Source organism: Chenopodium album, chromosome 7, assembly GCF_948465745.1.
Source record: "Chenopodium album chromosome 7, dcCheAlbu1.1, whole genome shotgun sequence".
Taxonomy (NCBI): domain Eukaryota; kingdom Viridiplantae; phylum Streptophyta; class Magnoliopsida; order Caryophyllales; family Amaranthaceae; genus Chenopodium; species Chenopodium album.
In genome coordinates, this window is record NC_137840.1 from 77944837 (window position 1) to 77962223 (window position 17387).

Here is a 17387-nt window from a genome sequence, read left to right on the forward strand (position 1 = left end):
ACGGCAAAACAACACTTGATCGATGTAAAAATTTAATTGGCAAGTAAAAAAAATTGGGCGTGAGAAAGGGCACCAAGTTTGGCCTTATACAAAGACGTGAAGTGACCATTACTTGTCATATTATTCCCATACTTTTTCCAACATTCTCTCTTTGTAATCATATATTCACATGACATTTGGCCTTAACTTTACAATATGGCTTTCTTAGTGTTTTTCTGATAAGTAAATATGTTCATCATTTGATAAAGATTGTGAGCATATAACCATATACATACATACTTCGTATCATATATTTTTCATTCATCACTTTAATTTTTATGTCCCTGCAATATAATTATTGCTCGATACATAAAACGATCATTGTCTTGTTGATATTCATGTACATTATACATTATATGGCTGTGATCGATTCGAGGTTTAAACTTTATTTTTCTTTAAATTTCGATATTGATCGATTGGAAATAATGAGACATGGACATTAGTGCTTATCAAGTTGACAAGAAAGAGAGAGGACAAATACTGAATCTTAATTAGCATAGGACATGAGTTGCAGGTGGACCGTGGACATGTACATGAGGTATGCTATTTAAAAGAGGTGCAACCCCATGAACCTAGATATATCCTCAACTCGATCTAGCTATATATACATGTATATCATGTATGTTGTCGTTATCCAAATTAAATCATTGATCGTATTATCGTATATATGTAGTCTAGAGGGTCTTAGCGACCATGTACACCATCTTGTGTGCACCCCTTTAGTTGCATTGGTGTTGTACGTGTCTGTGATCCTTGTTATGGCGTGACATCTTAAAATTATTAATTCTCAGTTCTCTCATGTGCATAATATACATATTGCATAAGCTAGCGAATTAATAATTGTAATACGATACACTTTAACAATTATAAATGGATATATATATATAGGGAATTTAATTTCACGTTTATCCCACTAAATAAAATCGTTACTGTTCTCCCCCTTAAATTATATGTACTACATGTACTTCAATTTATTGTGGGGGTCGAAAGTTCAAATGCACAGTGAGAAATTTGGTAAGAATAGTGAGACCATTCAAATCAAGCAATAAAAGTCATATAAATAAACCAATCTTTAAGAAGACTAATAGGAGTCCACGTAAGTCTGACTAGAGGATGACAATTATCAACATGATTAGGAATTATGAGACAGAAAGTCTATAAGATAACACTTCATATATTTTAACTTGTTACAATAAAATCTTATCCTATATCCATCTCATTAAATAGGTGAACACATTCACATAAGAGTGCAATTTATTTATTTTTTCAATTTTTTATATTACACGGATAGTCTCATTCAACTTATAACATGATCGTAACAGTTACTATATAATTTTAGGCAAAGTTATATATGGCCGAGGTGGATCCTTAGCATCGAGGTTGCTTACACTACAAAAATCCGTGCTTTTAATGACCGGTAAATTTAGTCAGTAACATTCAAATATGTGTCCTAAATCTTATGCAACACGAGCTCTAGAAGCACGATTATGAAGCAAGTTTTCTTTGATGCGAAAGTACAAATCTAATTAAAAGTATTAATAAAAACAAAAAAGAGTTGTAATACTACAAGTAAAATTTACAAAAGTGATAGTTACGCGGTTTGCGCCTGATTACCTCAAGACAAATAAAACATTCCGCATTCCTAATTTTGTATTTTTCTATAAATCAAGAAAATTTTATAATTTTTGTGATTACTACTTACAAAAAAGTACAATGAATTTGACTCAAAATTTAAAAAGTTTAAAGTACCCCTAAAAATCTACTGTTAGGTGCAAACCAAATCAAATATTATTAATGAAAAAACAATGGTTTAAATTACACTTTTAATTAACATCATTAACAATATACTCAAAGAACCGCCATCTTTTAAACCTACTCCCTCTATAACAAAGATACTCGTATAGTAGTATACTTGACATGATAAAAAGAGAAATTAATGCAAATAATCGAATGTATTCGTGTTAATGTACGGGATTGTATAGTTCCTATCAATAGAGAATCGAGAAATGGTTGGGTGGCAAATGGCAAGCCGAAAGCCTTACATCTTTTTGCCGACTGAGCACGGTTTGATACCTGAGATTGTTAGAATGGCCCAGGACTAGGCCCATGTGTACCGTTCTAAACAAAAAGAAATGATAATGATAATTTATATATTAACGACCATGAAAACTACACGTAGAAAAATATTATACAAAGTATAATATTCTCTCGTTAGGTTAAAGTGGGTAGTTAGTATTTTTAATCAAAAAAATTTATCTGATAAATAGAAATAATAACACATCATCTTTTAGACCCACAAAATCCACCGCCCACCTTCATTCTCCCAGGAAAATAGGCCCATAATTTCCGTTATAAAGGGCCCATTATAAATTATATATCAAAATTATTACAATTGTTATTATTACTATTTCTTACCAAATTTTTTTATACTATAAAATTTAAATTTTAGGGTTCGTTTGACATTGTTGTGGTTTTCTGTTTTTTGGTTTTTTGTTTTCTAAAAGTATATGATATGTGTCCCATAATGAATCAAAAATTATATAAACTTATTAAAATTATGATAATTTTGAAAACTGACAACAGAAAAGTGAAAACACCTTTTTCTTGTTTCCTGTTTTTGGTTTTTGGTTTTCAAAAAAACAGGAAACTTAAAACCAAAACTGATGCCAAACAAGCCCAGTATATGGTTTATATTATTTATATTTTTTTTTTTTGTTATTTCTTACCAAATTTAGTGGTCACAAGATTAAAAATAAAAAATTTATATAATATGGTTTAAAAAAATATAAATGTGAAAATGGCAGTTCCAGTTTTGGTAGTTGAAGACTGGGGACAGATTAACACTAAACATGGACAAAATTGTTTCTAGAAAAAAGGCCCACCAAATCGTTGGTGTGATGCTTATGTAATTGATGGCTAAATTCGTGAAAACCACTTTTATTTTATGATATGACTTTCCCATTAACAATACTCCTGAAACAGTTGAACATGCCTTTGTTTGCCATCAATTTCTCCTCTAGTTAGGCTTTTAGCATTTAGCATTTGTTTCAACATAGTATTGGTCCGCCCATTTTCGTTTTCACTACTACTTGGATGGACAATATTCATTGTGTAGATTGCGTTGTACGATTCGCTTTCCTCGTCAAGTTTGTGTAAAGACTAAAGAGCATCAATATGTGAGTCGCGGGGAACCTGTAATGTGATTGTTGTGAATCGTTAATTATAAGAGGTTAGGACAATGAGTTCGGAACTGGTTTGATCACGGATTAGGCCTTGAAACATGGCTATTGTGTATGTCTATCCAAGAACAAGAATCCGAAGATAGGGAGAGAATGTCTGCATCCTTAGACAAGACTGTAATAGGGTATCGACTAGAAAGGATTTGTATCTGTAACCTGTACTGGGATGTGATGCTCAATATTATTGGGAATAGTTTGTTTCAGAAAGATGCAAAAAAGGAATACAATGAACCAATATATATTTTTTTCAATTATTCTGGTGTGATCAAAGTATTCTGTACATCAACTTGAACTGACAAAAAACATGCTGCCTTAACCTCTGCAGAAATCTGAAACCTCTGAAGCATACAATACATCCTTCCCCTCCTCTCCCTCGAATCTGGTTCTGGTTTTCAATTACACGTTTGATTGGGATCCAATTGCTTAGTACCAGCTTTCCCAGTGTAGTCTGAAGGCGTGCCATCATTTTCAAAAATCACAAGCATATTACCCTCCACGACTCGTGAGTATCTCACCTTGTTTATATAGGGCATAATTACAAACTCCTTAAAGTATCCACCCGGTCAATAACATCCAACGCTTTCATCCGGTCAATATCAAAATCAATAATTGGTACAGATGATGGTCGTCTTGTGGAGTAAATTTCTCTTTTAGTTTCTCTTGTGGGGGAATGGCTATTACTCTTGCTCAACCTTTGATGCTTACTCAAGCGAATTCTAGCAGTGTCAAACTCCTGGCTCTTACTAATACCTGGAGTAAGTTTCCTTCTAGTCACATCACATAGCATTTGCTGGTCTTCAATAGAGAGTGTAGGAGATGGACAGTTAGTCTTTTGGGGAGACAACTGCAGGGTCATTTGGTTGGGGGACCTCATCGGAGATTTGATAGGAGATCGTGTGCCACCATTTGAAGCAGACCTAGATTGGCTGATGAGATGGTGAAGCCACACCACTAGGTCTAGGATGTAAGCCTCGGTTTTATCTTTATCTGCGTGATATAGTGTCTCAATTCTGAGCAAGTCATTTTGGCCTGCTGGTTTTCGATTGACCTCCGAACTGAGAAACTTAAAAGAGTTTAGACAACTGTATTTTTATTTTATTGGAGATATTCAAGAATAAGAAACAGGAGTCTCAATATTCGACTTACCCGGTGTTTGCCCATTCACCAACCCAACCAAATCCATGATGTGCTCTACAAATTCATATTGCGGAAAACAAAGTCAGGATTATATTAGGACTAGTAAATTAGATGTCACAAGTCAGGACTTGTAAATTAGATGTCACAAGTCTTCTTGAAAATAATTTTATTGGTTAGAAACAATTAGTATTATTAGGTGATTTATTTGTACTTCAAAATCAATTTATTATTTTTCACGCTAAAATAACCAACAGTTTAAACACTTTTTTTTTTTTTTTTTTTTTAAACAATATATATATAGATAAATAAAATATAAATTATTTTTAATCCTTAAAACTACTGCAGAATCACCGTGATTTTACTAACGACGAAAGGTGGGGAGGCTAGGGGAGTAATGCAGATATGAAGGGCTCACTTAGTTGTGTTTGTAGCAATAGGAACAAGCCAATGCAGCGTCTTCTCCATTTCGGCTTTAATTTGTTGGACTGTAAGCTGCAAGAGATAGAAAATATTAAACAACATAAAATCAAGCAAAGAATAACTATACCAATATTCAGCTGTACTGACTTTCAAGGTTGTAGAACCAACTGCGCAAATGACAACATAAGTAAGCTGCTATAGTTGTATCCTAGTCCATATGGGTGGCAATTGATCAATTTCTCATATCGAAGGAAATTATGCTCTAAAAAGTGGAAAATGAACTAAACAAGATTGTGGCTGCTTATCATCTGCTTGGTTCATGCTTTTTGAACAAAATTATCAAAGGAAATTATGCTCTAAAAAGTGGAAAATGAGCTTTGGGTAGTGTTTCTAGTGCACAAAATCTTGATGTCCCAACAAAGAGTACATCCATAATAAACTCTTTCATTACCATAACAATTCTCTGCGTTGAAGAATTGAAGATTTTCCACCAGAATAATTTTTTACAGAAAATATTTACTTTGTATTTTGGTAAAAGCTTGTAGGTTCACCAGCCTTCAACACATTGTACAAAATGAAGGCCTTCAACAGTTTATCAATTTTAATTGTTCTTGGAGAAAGTAAACTATATTGGGTGTGGATTTTCTAGAAAATGAAGACAGAAGAATGTCGTGGAGCAGGGTAGTAGACGAACACCCAATAATTTCCTTTTTGCTGTAAAAAATTATGCATCTGCACAGGTAGATTAGTTGCACCACAGTAGGGTAGTTAAAAACATACAGGGAAAGGGAATTAAGAGTGTAATACAACTGTCCTCTAACAAAGCACAGTACCTCTTCCTTGAGCTGAAATGCTTGCAACTTTGATCTTAAAGCTGATTTAATGCTAGGCGGCAATCCCTGGTATAAAGCGTCCCTTGTGTTCGGCGGTACAGAGTTTGAGCGAGAGAACTGTTTATGAAGATAATGTTAGAAAACTTGAAATGATCTATGAATATATACTTAAGACTTGAGGAGCAACCAGTTAAGAGAGACGGAGGGGGGGGGGGGGGGGACTCACAAGAGTATCTATTTGTGTAATAATATTTGCATAATGCAAGGCCAGGCCAGCTGACCCCAACTTTTGATGATTGTTTGAAGATGTCCCAACTGACTTATCTCCATCTGCAAGATTACATTGAAGCTCAATAGATCAGCATTTACTAATAAACCCATGTACTTTTTTGGCAAATATAGATTAATTAATCTGTAAAAAAAGTCACCTCGTAAGCAAATCTCACTAAATACAAAATGAACTAGCTGTACTACTAAAGTTGCAATGCAAGACCCAAACCTGGGAAGGAAAAAGAAATCCAAAAAACGACAATGCTCTAGTCCCTAGACAAATTAAAAGCTAATATTGACTCAAAGTTTATGAAAACTTATGTTAACATACATGGTCGCGTTAACAATCCATTGTCATTATAATAAAAAATTTTATAATAACCTAGTTTAAATTGTCGCCTAAGATTTTGCATAGGCTTATAACAAGTATTAGTTATTGCATTGGTATTTAAAACTAACAAGTATTAGTACATTGGCATTTTAAACAAACAAATAATAGTGCATCGATATATAAAATGGCATATAATATAGAATGAAATAGGCAGTTGATTGAAGGGAGTAATAGTGCTGCTGACATCCACAGAAGTAGTAATTTGAGGTTTTTAAGTGAAGATCGTCAGTCCAAATTTACAAAAGTGTTGTGTAACTAGTGTTTATGTTTGTATTAATTTTTCACAATTAGAACAAAATGACAACGATAAAAGTGAACATAATCTTTCTTCTCTTTCCCTCCCCGTCCCCTCCCCCCCCCCCCCCCCCCCCTCTCCTAATTTAAAAACAAAGAGAGAAGAAAATAGGTTTTTTTTTTTTTTTTTTTTTTTTTTCAGATTTCAAGATGGGGCTTTATGATTTCAGTATTATTTGTCATGGCTGATTGATTACAGTTAAGAATGAATGTATGTTTTTAACTTGATTATCTTTGATAATTTGATCCCATTCTAAGTTTCAAACCAATACAAAAATTGCACTCCTTTGTTGTTCTTTACTTTCAATTGCCACCCCAATTAAAAACGACCGGATCTGCCCTTATGCACAAAACAGGTGCTACACACAAAGGATCTTGAATCCACCTCATAACTAAAATTTTAAATCCATCCATTCTCTATTTGCCTAAAAAGCAAAAACTGTGAGGGGGGGGGGGGGGGGGGGGGGGGAGCCTTCAGTACGAATGACCTGACTGAGGATAAAATGCAATTTAGGAGACTTTGTGATTGACTCTAAGTAACTTCTGTTCCATAAATCTACCATGTTCTATTAATCTTTCTTGCATTGGTTTCCCGCAGCACAATCACTTTATCAGGCTTGGCGAAGATAAGACCAGGGTATGAAAGTCTTTTAACAAGGTAACAAAGTGCACAGCTTAGAATTTGGATTCCCAACCAGGGATTGAGGATCAATTGCTGATCAATCCACTTTATTCGTATTAAGTGTCCAGGCAGGAATGTAAACGACATCTGAATGAGCTTTAAAATTACCAATACATACCAGCACTTCCAAAGGCTTCATGAATTTCCAAATGTAAAAAGTGAACTATGTCCACAAGCTTCTCCATCACCTACACAAATCAAGAGACAAACTCAATCAGACAAGAGCGAGCAGCACAAGTTACATTTTTCTGTTCTTCCATTTCTTTGGGAGGAGAGTAGGGGAAGGTGAGTAATTGGATGCTTTCATTCTTTTAATGCATTTATGCAAATCATAATGTATCAGAGAAGCAACTTATAATAAAACTAAACTACAAGAACCTGAAACTGAAACCCCCAAAAAAAGGAATAAACAGTATAAGTAACAAACATAATACTGTAATATCAAATTTGTCATCTTTGTACGTATTTTCATACAGCTCACAAATCACTTAGGAGTGAAAATAACAGAGAAAGACAATGTTCACACGTGCGCACACAGAAAAAAAAAAAAAAAAAAAAAAAAAAAAAAAAAAAAAAAAAAAACACCTTCACTTATTTCCTCCACCCTTAATGATGCAATGAATCAAATCCTCATTCAAGCTACTAATGCCCAACCCTTTAATTTACTTCAAACACCTCATACAAAACACAAGAACATGATTTGAACACAACTAAACCCCTATAAAATAAATACTTGCTTGATCAACAAAACTTCAGTGTAATATAGCTTTACTAAGAGGGATCCAGAGACCAAGCATTATGTTGTATAAATCATAAGCTCTAACTGCTTACATCTTCCAGAATCCTAGACCAAAGCGATTTCTTTTTCAAACTTCTGACGTGCTTTCTTTGGCTCTTTAACTCTGCCCTTAAAATTGCCAGGCTGTCTCCTGCAAGAAATCAACACCGCAAATGACTTTCATGGACACTGAGCCTTACAGTAGACAAGAAAATTAATACTGAACTACTTTCAGATCACATGCATCATACAAAATATCCAGATATGACAGTGGTAACAGGCAAAAAGAAGGCAACATATTGAGAAGGATAAGGCACATCAATAAGCATCGAAATGATATATCAAAACAAATAATATGCAATATCCAGGACTCAAGCATCAGTATCAAATACAGGAATAGATCCCAGTATCTGATACAGTAATTTTAAAATCATAAGATACAGGGACACCACCCAACATTAGATATGCGTAGGGGGTAGGACCATACATATTCCCTCCATCTCCAAATATAATTCTCATTTTACTTTTATCTATTTACTTAATCAAATCATTCAATCAACTTAACCCCACCATCTTCCTTTTTTAGTCACACTTAATCAACCAAACTCGACTATCTTATTATTTTATTCACCAAAGGGACTTTTATTAGGGGATGGACTATGGAGGGAGTAGTATCTAATTTTTAGACCATTAAGCAAATATTAAAACCTTTTGGGACTAAGGTTTTGTTGTTGTTATTGTAAGAAAATATTAAAACCAACAGACTACAAAAGAAAGGAAAGGACATCCAAAATTTTTATTTTCTTAAAAAAAAAAGTATGTTGTTTCCGTGTTATATAGGGTAGAGGAATATAAAAATAATCAATCAAAGCCTTAATCTCATAAGCATGGTCGGCTACATCAACCAAAAGTGATTATTCCGTATAGTCATCCACAAAAATCTTCCTCCATCACTTTACGATCAAATACCTAATTCTCATGCAAATCCATTTGCTTCACTAGAGATGAATAACAATAATAATAAAATCAGCATTAAAATGGTCAGGTGCATGTAAGAGGAGAGAAGATTCAGAAATAGTCGTCGTCACTAAAGAAGACAATTGGTCGGAATGCTGGGCATGCCCATGGTGTTCAGCTAGCCATGGCCCATCCCATGCGTATATGACACAGCTTTTTAGTTTTTACTTCTTGCCTCCAAGTGGTAGATCCACCTGGGTTTAGATGTTTAATCTATAGATGTGATAGACCTGATAAATCAGACATGATTTTGATGGGAAAATCTGATAAGTTTCTCAGTTGTAATAGATCTTGATGGACAGATTAGAACCAGGGATTTTTCAGGTCCAGATAGCATGGAGGTTTCAAGCTAGCAAGGAATGCAAATGATATCTCAATTCTCGACTTGTATCATCATCCAGTGAACATAAACAGACCAGTTCTTACAGCCCCCCCCCCCCCCCCCCCCCCCCCCCCCCGCGGGTCAAGATGTAGGTCTGGTTTTTTTTTTTTCCCAATGCTTACAGGAAGCCAGCAGGGGAAAACATAGGAGGCATATAGGTCATAAAACAATTAACAGCTGTTGAAATGCAATCTAACAATATTCGTAACAATCCAAAAAATCATCTTGCACAGCATCTTCTAAGTTCTACTAGGAGAACAGCATTGCACATGATTAACATACCAAGTAAAAAAAAATACTAAAAGTGTACAAACATCCACAATTGGAAAAAGGTTAAATTCATGATATCAAACAAACTAATTGATAATACCTCTTTGAGCTGTGCTGGGGTTATCTTCCTCTTGTAGTTTCCGCCGATAATCTTGTTCAAATCTATCCAAAGCATGTGACTCATGATACAACTCCTGCATCAAGTTTAACATAGATTGTAAAAGTAATAACTAAGAGCTTTTTTTTCATAGGGTATTATTAGATTTAACAGGGTTTCACATGGTGGGATAGGAGATGAAAAAAGACTACATAAATTAAAGGTGAGTAGAAACTATGATAAAAACAGAAAGCGAGTAGAGCTCAGGATATCCGTAGTATAAGATAATCACTTATTTAACAACAAAGTAAGCCACTTCAAGCATTTACATAAGACAGTAGACACACTTCTAGCATGAAAGAACACAATATTTAACATCAGGACATACTAAATAATAATTAAAATTCCAATTAGACTGATACTTCATGACTTTACTTTGCACCATCAACATATCATAGGGCCATATAATGAGAGCTAACAGCAGATTATGCTTAATAATGACGATATTTTGTGATTTAAAAAATCTCTTTTTGACAGAAATCAACAGGATATTATAGACCTGTAAGCATATAGTTGCAATAAGAATTTGTTGATTGCAGAACTGTTCATTAGCAATTGCCTATACAAGAAGATCAGCACAAGGCAAATAAAGATCTAAACGTCCACAAAGTGATAAAAATGTCCCACATCCAAGGACAACCCTCCTTTTCCTTCTTAGCAAGCTGCAAGCTCAAAAATAGGTACAGGATGATCCTTCAACTTTCCATTAGGTTTTGAGCTTGAGAAAAGCAAGTTTTTTCTTATCCTAGGGAGATATTAGAATAACTTAAGATGGTGTAAAGTAAAGAGTAAAGAGAAAACTTGTTAGCAAGGAGAAAAGGACATGACATACAATAGGCTAGCATAAAAATTGAAAAGACCAATGGTCAATGCCATAATAAAGCAATCAGATCTTAAATTAAAGATCACTCACAGCAGTATTCTGAACCAATGTCATCAGAGTTTGCATTATTGTCTCAGCTTCTTCTTTCAGTTTTTGAGGAGTGAGTTCAGAAGCCAATCTGAGATGAACAGAAAGGTACATAATTATCTTGCATGTCAGATAATTATAGAGATCACAAAAATAAAAGCAGTCAAAATAGCATTACTTCTCAAAATAACGATCCAAATTGTGATATTGAGGGTCTTTACAGCGATTTCCAAAGCGAATGACCTCCCCAGAAAATACTTTCAGTTCTTCCCTAAGAAATACATCGGTACACAAGTGTCATGCAAAAGCATATACAAAGAGCAGGTTCAAGAAACGAAGTTGATTGCATCAGAAACAACTAGCTGTTCTTAAAATACCTCTTGTCAGCTGCAGCAATCCTTTGGAGTTCATCAAAATCTTTGGATATTAAGCATTGCACGCCTTCGGAGCGAAGTACCACTTCCTTAAGGTGTTTAATGCTTTCCTTGGAAAGCGACTGCATAAGATTTGCACCCTTCACAATTGTGTTGGCGACTTCAAACGACAATATGGAAATCTTATTCCCTTTGGTCGTCACACTTGAGACAAAACCACCACTGAGATGCAAGCTTGTCATGCTACTACCAAGTGTGTCTAAAACTTCTACAGCTTTACCAAACCCAGCAGAGCCAGCTTTACCTAAACGGGAGCTCACCTCAGACACCTGTTCACCAAAAAGATATTTCTTTATTACCTCAACAACAAAACACTCAGCAGCTATTCCCTAGACCTTGACTTTTGATTACCCTTAAGTTCTAAACAGAATTTCTGGAGCACGGGATTCAAGCCATATATAATTGATGCAAAGATGTGTAACGCCATCATGTCAGATAGAAGTCAAACATACAAGACTAAGGAAAAAAATTCAAAATCTTTTAAACAAAAACAGTATCCTTTTCTCCAAAATGACCACAGAAACATATAAGGATTCAGGGGTGCACCCAAAACTCTTCCAAGTGTACCCTTCATTATAGCCATCTATCAATCTACTTAAAGCCAGTTTGAGTTGTAAACACGATTATTTTCACTCAAGAATTTATAAATCTAATCTAAATTCAGAAGTCAAATTTGCAGGCTACATGCAAGGGCACCAAACCATTAAACACCAAGGATTTTAATAAGAATTTGCCCTGTACATTTGCAAGCTAGCTTCCATGTGATTATTTCCCTAAATGGAGGTCTTGAGCCCGTAGCTTTCAGATTTAATTTTCAATTGTCAAGTAAGCAATTCCTGAAAACATGCATATAAATTAAATATTAAATAGTAAAGGTAAACAAAGGTTACACACTTGGTCTCACAAATTAGGTAGATGGATGGTGACAATCCTCACAAAGACTTCAAATTACTCGTAAACACAGGAAAAGTACAAACATTATATAAACACGTGATAGCATTTTAATAAGAATTTGCCCTGTACATTTAGTCAGATTCTCTTTATCAGAAATTCAAGATAACTGTAATGTTTCCTCCATCATTCAAGATAGTTCAAGAACATAAACTAGATATTTACAATAGTGATCGATATATGTAACAGACGTGCAAATCTCATATCTGGAGTGGTATGAAAGATGAATGCAGCGGTGCAGCCTTCAGCAGGTGTTTATAGGCTATGTTATAATGACGTCAAATGGATATCTTTAAAGTATATTATGTACATATAAAAGCTAAAAAGTTCAGATAAGAAACCGAAAGTTCAACTCACAAATTGAGAACAATTTCCAGATAACAAGGTCATGTCAGATCTATTAGTTCAATTCAGACAAGTAGTGGGTTTCAGCTGAAAAGAGCACATCCTTATTGCCCTAACTTTAGTACACTACAACCTTGCTCTTCAGGTGAAAAGAGCACAGCCAAAATATATCATGTAGTCGTCAACCAAGACCCTCCCCTTCTATCAAGTGCTATATGCTCTCCTATAAGGCCAACTTCTTCATAACATTCCTAGCTCCCTCCATCCAAGTTTGTTGCACTAAATTTTATGTTCCACATCATAGTTAGGTAAACATCATTGAAGGAGAGTAGGCAGGCATAAGGGACAGTAGAGCAATTGATTAAAAAATTTAAAATCATGCCATAATACCAATGAACAAACATTAAAAAAAAAATAAGATAAAAAAAAAAAAAGCAATTTCCACAAGGAGCAAACTCTATCTTCCTACTGCTTTCCTATTTAACAAAATGAATGTTATTGTGCTGAAGCAGTCTTCCAAATATGTCTGTACCTACCAGAGTTTCTCTGCTACAATGTTCTCTTACATTGAAGCAAGTTTATAAATTGAGATGAAGATGAGTGATGAAATATACTATATTGTACAGATAAACTCAAGGTGGAATAATCATGATATATGAGTGGATGCATCAATGTTACTCATACATTAGCAGGAAAAAAAAAATCAGCACAATAACCTTCAAAACATGCTAGTATAACACATGATAGGAATTCACCTTTGCAACAGCAACCTGTTTGGACTTGGTTGACCTAGACTTATGTGATAAAACCCTAGAGAATCGTGGAATTCCATCATCATTTGCATCCGTATATGTCCCATTAGAGTTCTCATTGATCCCATTAGCATTAGCATCCATCTCTGGAAACGAAAAGTCTTCCCGTGTATGCTTATCAACATTTTCCTCGCCATTGGGAGGCATTGATACACTGTTATCTTTACCAGGCAATGCATGAGAGTCCAAAACCAATCCAGCACCGTAGTTGCTACCACCATTTTGCGAATAACCACTACTTGGAACATTATCAACAGTAGCCTTCTTCGAGCATATTCCACCCATTTTATTCACATAAAACTAAAAACTACACTCTAATTTCTATACATCCCTTTGCATAAAACCTCCACCAAATTTCACCACAATCAAGATTATAACACCAATTTCAGCAGCAAAAACTTGAACCCACAACACTGATCTACCACAATACTCTCAATAATGATTAGCCCACAAAAATCCAGTTGTCCAAAGCTGCAAATCATAAAACGAACAATACCCATTTAATTAAAATACCATTTTTACCCAATCAAAACCCCAAATTAGAAAATAAAAAAGCATAGAAACCGAACTAATTAAGCACACTTAGTTCATAAACTAATAAAACCTTAAACCCCATTTCAGCAAGCAGGAAAAGGGAGCTAAACTAAACTAAAAATTCAACCCCCCAAAAAAAGGCAGTAAATTGATATTAATAACATACAGAAAGGGGGAAAGGAAGCATACCCAGAAAAGTAGAGAGTTGGATCTGAGTGAGAACACCAAGAAATTCTAAAATTTTGATATTCCAAGAAAGATAGTGAGTAAAAGAAACGGCGAAGAAATTGATGGGGGTGCAATGGATGATGATGATGAAGACAATGATTGTAAAGAGAGTAGGATGAACAGTAAGAACATAAAGATGAAAACTTTGATTAAGAAGAAAATTATTACAATGAAAATGGAGATTAACACGGCCCCCAAGCCCAGGTCACACGGTCTGCAAGGAGGCGCACTTTTCTGATTATCTCTCTAAAAACTTTCTCTCTCTAGAAATTCTGGTGCCTAAACCAAAAGCAAAGGAAGAAGAGAGAGAGTGAGAGAAGGGGTGAGAGAGAAAGAGAGTCAAACAGCAAACCCAAAAATTTGAGCAATTCCACTGTATATTCATCACTTTTTTGTGAAACTATGGTTAAGCTTTTGAGACTTTTTCCACCTTCCTTTGACCATTTTCACATCTTTTCTTCCTTTTCCTACTCGCACTTCTTGGATCGTGTCGTTTAACCAATTAACCCCCTCTTAACCTCTTTTGATTGTAGTAATCCCTAGCAGAACCTTCAACTTATTTGGATCATAGTAAAATGTAGAGTTGTACACTAGATGCAATATTACACTTTACTATGATCCAAATACTTCGAGATATGGAATAATCGTGATTTAAAAACAAAAAAGTATAAGTTTAAGTGCATGTATGAATGTTTGAAGAATAGAAAATGTGAAACAATTTATTTCTAAAAGAATGGATATGGAATTTACATACTGGTTTATTGTAGTTTTTCTTTTCTCACAAGTGGACAAGTTGGGAATTGTTCAACTTGTATGAATGTTTGAATAATAGAATATGTGAAATAATTTATTTCTGAAAGGATGGATATGGAATGATGGACTTTACATATTGATCGATTTATTGTGGCTTTTTTTTTTCTCACGAATGGACAAGTTAGAAATTATTCAACCCTAATCTATGGGTAATGTCACATTCTTGTCTGTTTTTAATTTTCGTCATATTTTAGATGCAATAGTCAATAAAGTATGTGAATTTCTTCTTTTTTTTTTTTTTTCTTTTAAGCCTTGCTAATAAATAATGTTAGTTGAATAGATTAATGCTAAGTAACTATCTAGTTCTACATAGACATCTCATCGTTACCATGTAAATAGGTAGGTTAGTTCAAATTGAAAATCATAGCCTAATCAAAGAAGCTCAAGTCAATACACTTTGGAATCTTCTATTGAATCGTATCAATCCAAAGGTTACTTACAAAAAATCGGCTCACATCAATCTATGAACTAAGGGTCTGTTCTCATTGATTGAACCAGCTGAACTGAACTTATTAGAGCAGAGCTGAACTGAACTGAACTGAACTGAAATGAATATTTTATAAGAGTAGGAAATTTGGAGCTGAACTGAACTTATTAGAGCTGAACTGAACTACACTGAATAGAACTGAAAATATTCATATGAGAACAGGCCATAATTCACATTACATTAGACCTTAGTCCATACTTTCATATTGATTTATAATTTTATCAATTAAACTACTCTCAATATGTTCCTAAAACCTTTATAATTATATCTTTAATAACAACAATTAACCTCTTACTCTTTTTTTTTTAGTATGTCTATAACTCTACCATCTCTCATCATTTCATTCAACACTTAATTATATATACTGTTCCATGACTTACATCGATCATTGTATGTTATTGCACCATTCCATTTATTACCCCGTATAAAATAAGTATTACCCCGTATAAAATAAGGGAATTTGAGTCACCCAAATATATATACGAAGACTTCATTCAATCAATAAGCATGAAGTACTCTCCAAGTTAGACTAAAGTCCAACCCCATGAACAAGCAATGCAAACAATCAAACCGCATAAATTTTTGTCTTAACACAAAATTGCATACAAATCCTTAAAGACAAATATATTAAGTACTAAGCGGTTTCTTAATGATGGAATTTCAATGGTCAAATTGCTGATTCATACGTAGGTCCCATAATATAAATCTATACAAGTAATCAAGTACTTCGAATAAGACTTTTCAAAGGGCCAATAATATATATTTTCATGATCTTATTAATACAAGTACTCAATAGTAATAAAGACATTAAGATTTGGATATACCTTCATGTAATACGTGAAGATTTTGATGGCTCACACTACATGATCCACTTGCTAGAGTAAGTAAGTACCATGCCTCTAACAAGCAATTTCCAACTACACACAAAGAGCTAATGTCCAATTAGTATTCAATGATCTGATCTGGAATATTTGTCCTGCAATTTCGAAGAGTTTGTATAGGACTAGCAATGTGTTAGTGGTCCTTACAAGATGTATGACTATTGCATAGAAAAATAGTTCAATCCCGTGTGGAGAAAATGAGTAGTAGTTAAACAGTTTAATCTCGTGCAGAGAAATTGATTGCAATGATACTTTAGGTGCGCACTGTGCAGTTGTATCACCGGTCATATGTTTATAAGGGAATAAACACACTTTAATTATACTTAGAATAAATGACTATGTGATGTATTCAAGCCGCGTGTCTGAAAATCATAGAGTCGAATCAAATTAAAACATAATATGAGTAGTAAATTTAGAGAAAGAATGGTGCAAAATCTTAGAAATGAGTATCATTCGATGATTGATTTATCATGGTTGTCGAAACTCCAAAGCATTTAGTACAGTTTTACATGCTTGCAAAGTCAATGGTTACATATTTGCATGTGAATATACCCTACTTCTCAGGTTTGATAATTGTTTATACAAAAACTATAAATCATTATGATGTGACTCTGATTCATATCCATAATTCATTCAAGTTGTTGCGATTACCTCAACTTTGAAACAAGACCAACTGACCAAGTCAAGTATGACAAATTGGCACAAAGTATAAATTTTCTGGAGAAATCTCTATCATCCTAGGCCCTAGAAGCAAGTATTAGTCAAAATTTGGACCCCCTTTTGCAGGATATAAAACATGATTTTAAACAAGTAGATGTAGATGTGATAAGTTTAATTTGTGTCCAATAATGAATATATTAATCATTATACTCATCAATTATAGAGAGTAATATTCATGATTATAAGAGGAGTGAGGGGATGGAGGGATGGTTGGTCCCTCCATCTCCCCCCCATGTGATGGGGGTTCGACTCCTCACAGCCCCATTGCTGTGATAGGATGGGGGCCCCTCCCCGTAGTTTATCGGTCAAAAAAAAATATTCATGATTATAAGCCAATTTTCTTAATTGAGTATATCATGGGAT

The 17387-nt window shown here is 34.3% G+C and overlaps 1 protein-coding gene across 2 annotated transcripts; it reads right to left on the minus strand.

The window, feature by feature from the left end:
• Positions 1 to 3500: 3500 nt before the first annotated feature.
• LOC145639782 (protein PSK SIMULATOR 1-like) lies at positions 3501 to 14877 on the minus strand. Of its 2 annotated transcripts, none has more exons than XM_081691106.1 (13): positions 14292 to 14877; positions 13305 to 13832; positions 11197 to 11522; positions 10998 to 11090; positions 10823 to 10910; positions 9853 to 9946; positions 8137 to 8234; positions 7424 to 7493; positions 5895 to 5998; positions 5669 to 5785; positions 4831 to 4907; positions 4425 to 4469; positions 3501 to 4333 (listed from the first exon to the last, which is right to left on the minus strand). In XM_081691106.1, exons 2-13 carry the CDS (start codon positions 13644 to 13646, stop codon positions 3814 to 3816), a joined length of 1974 nt encoding a protein of 657 aa, XP_081547232.1. In that variant the 5' UTR covers positions 13647 to 13832; positions 14292 to 14877; the 3' UTR covers positions 3501 to 3813. The 2 variants fall into 2 exon arrangements, with proteins under 2 accessions (XP_081547232.1, XP_081547231.1); XM_081691105.1 differs by having other exon boundaries at positions 14085 to 14877.
• Positions 14878 to 17387: the final 2510 nt, after the last annotated feature.

Bases quoted from the DNA above. Each gene is read 5' to 3' on its own strand.
- LOC145639782 (XM_081691106.1), bottom strand. From the start codon at position 13,646: ATGGGTGGAATATGCTCGAAGAAGGCTACTGTTGATAATGTTCCAAGT. The intron at 5,999-7,423 runs GTATGTATTGGT...GTAATCTTGCAG, and splicing joins TGAAGCCTTTGGAAGTGCTG to ATGGAGATAAGTCAGTTGGG. The intron at 4,908-5,668 runs GTACTGTGCTTT...TATCTCTTGCAG, and splicing joins CATTTCAGCTCAAGGAAGAG to CTTACAGTCCAACAAATTAA.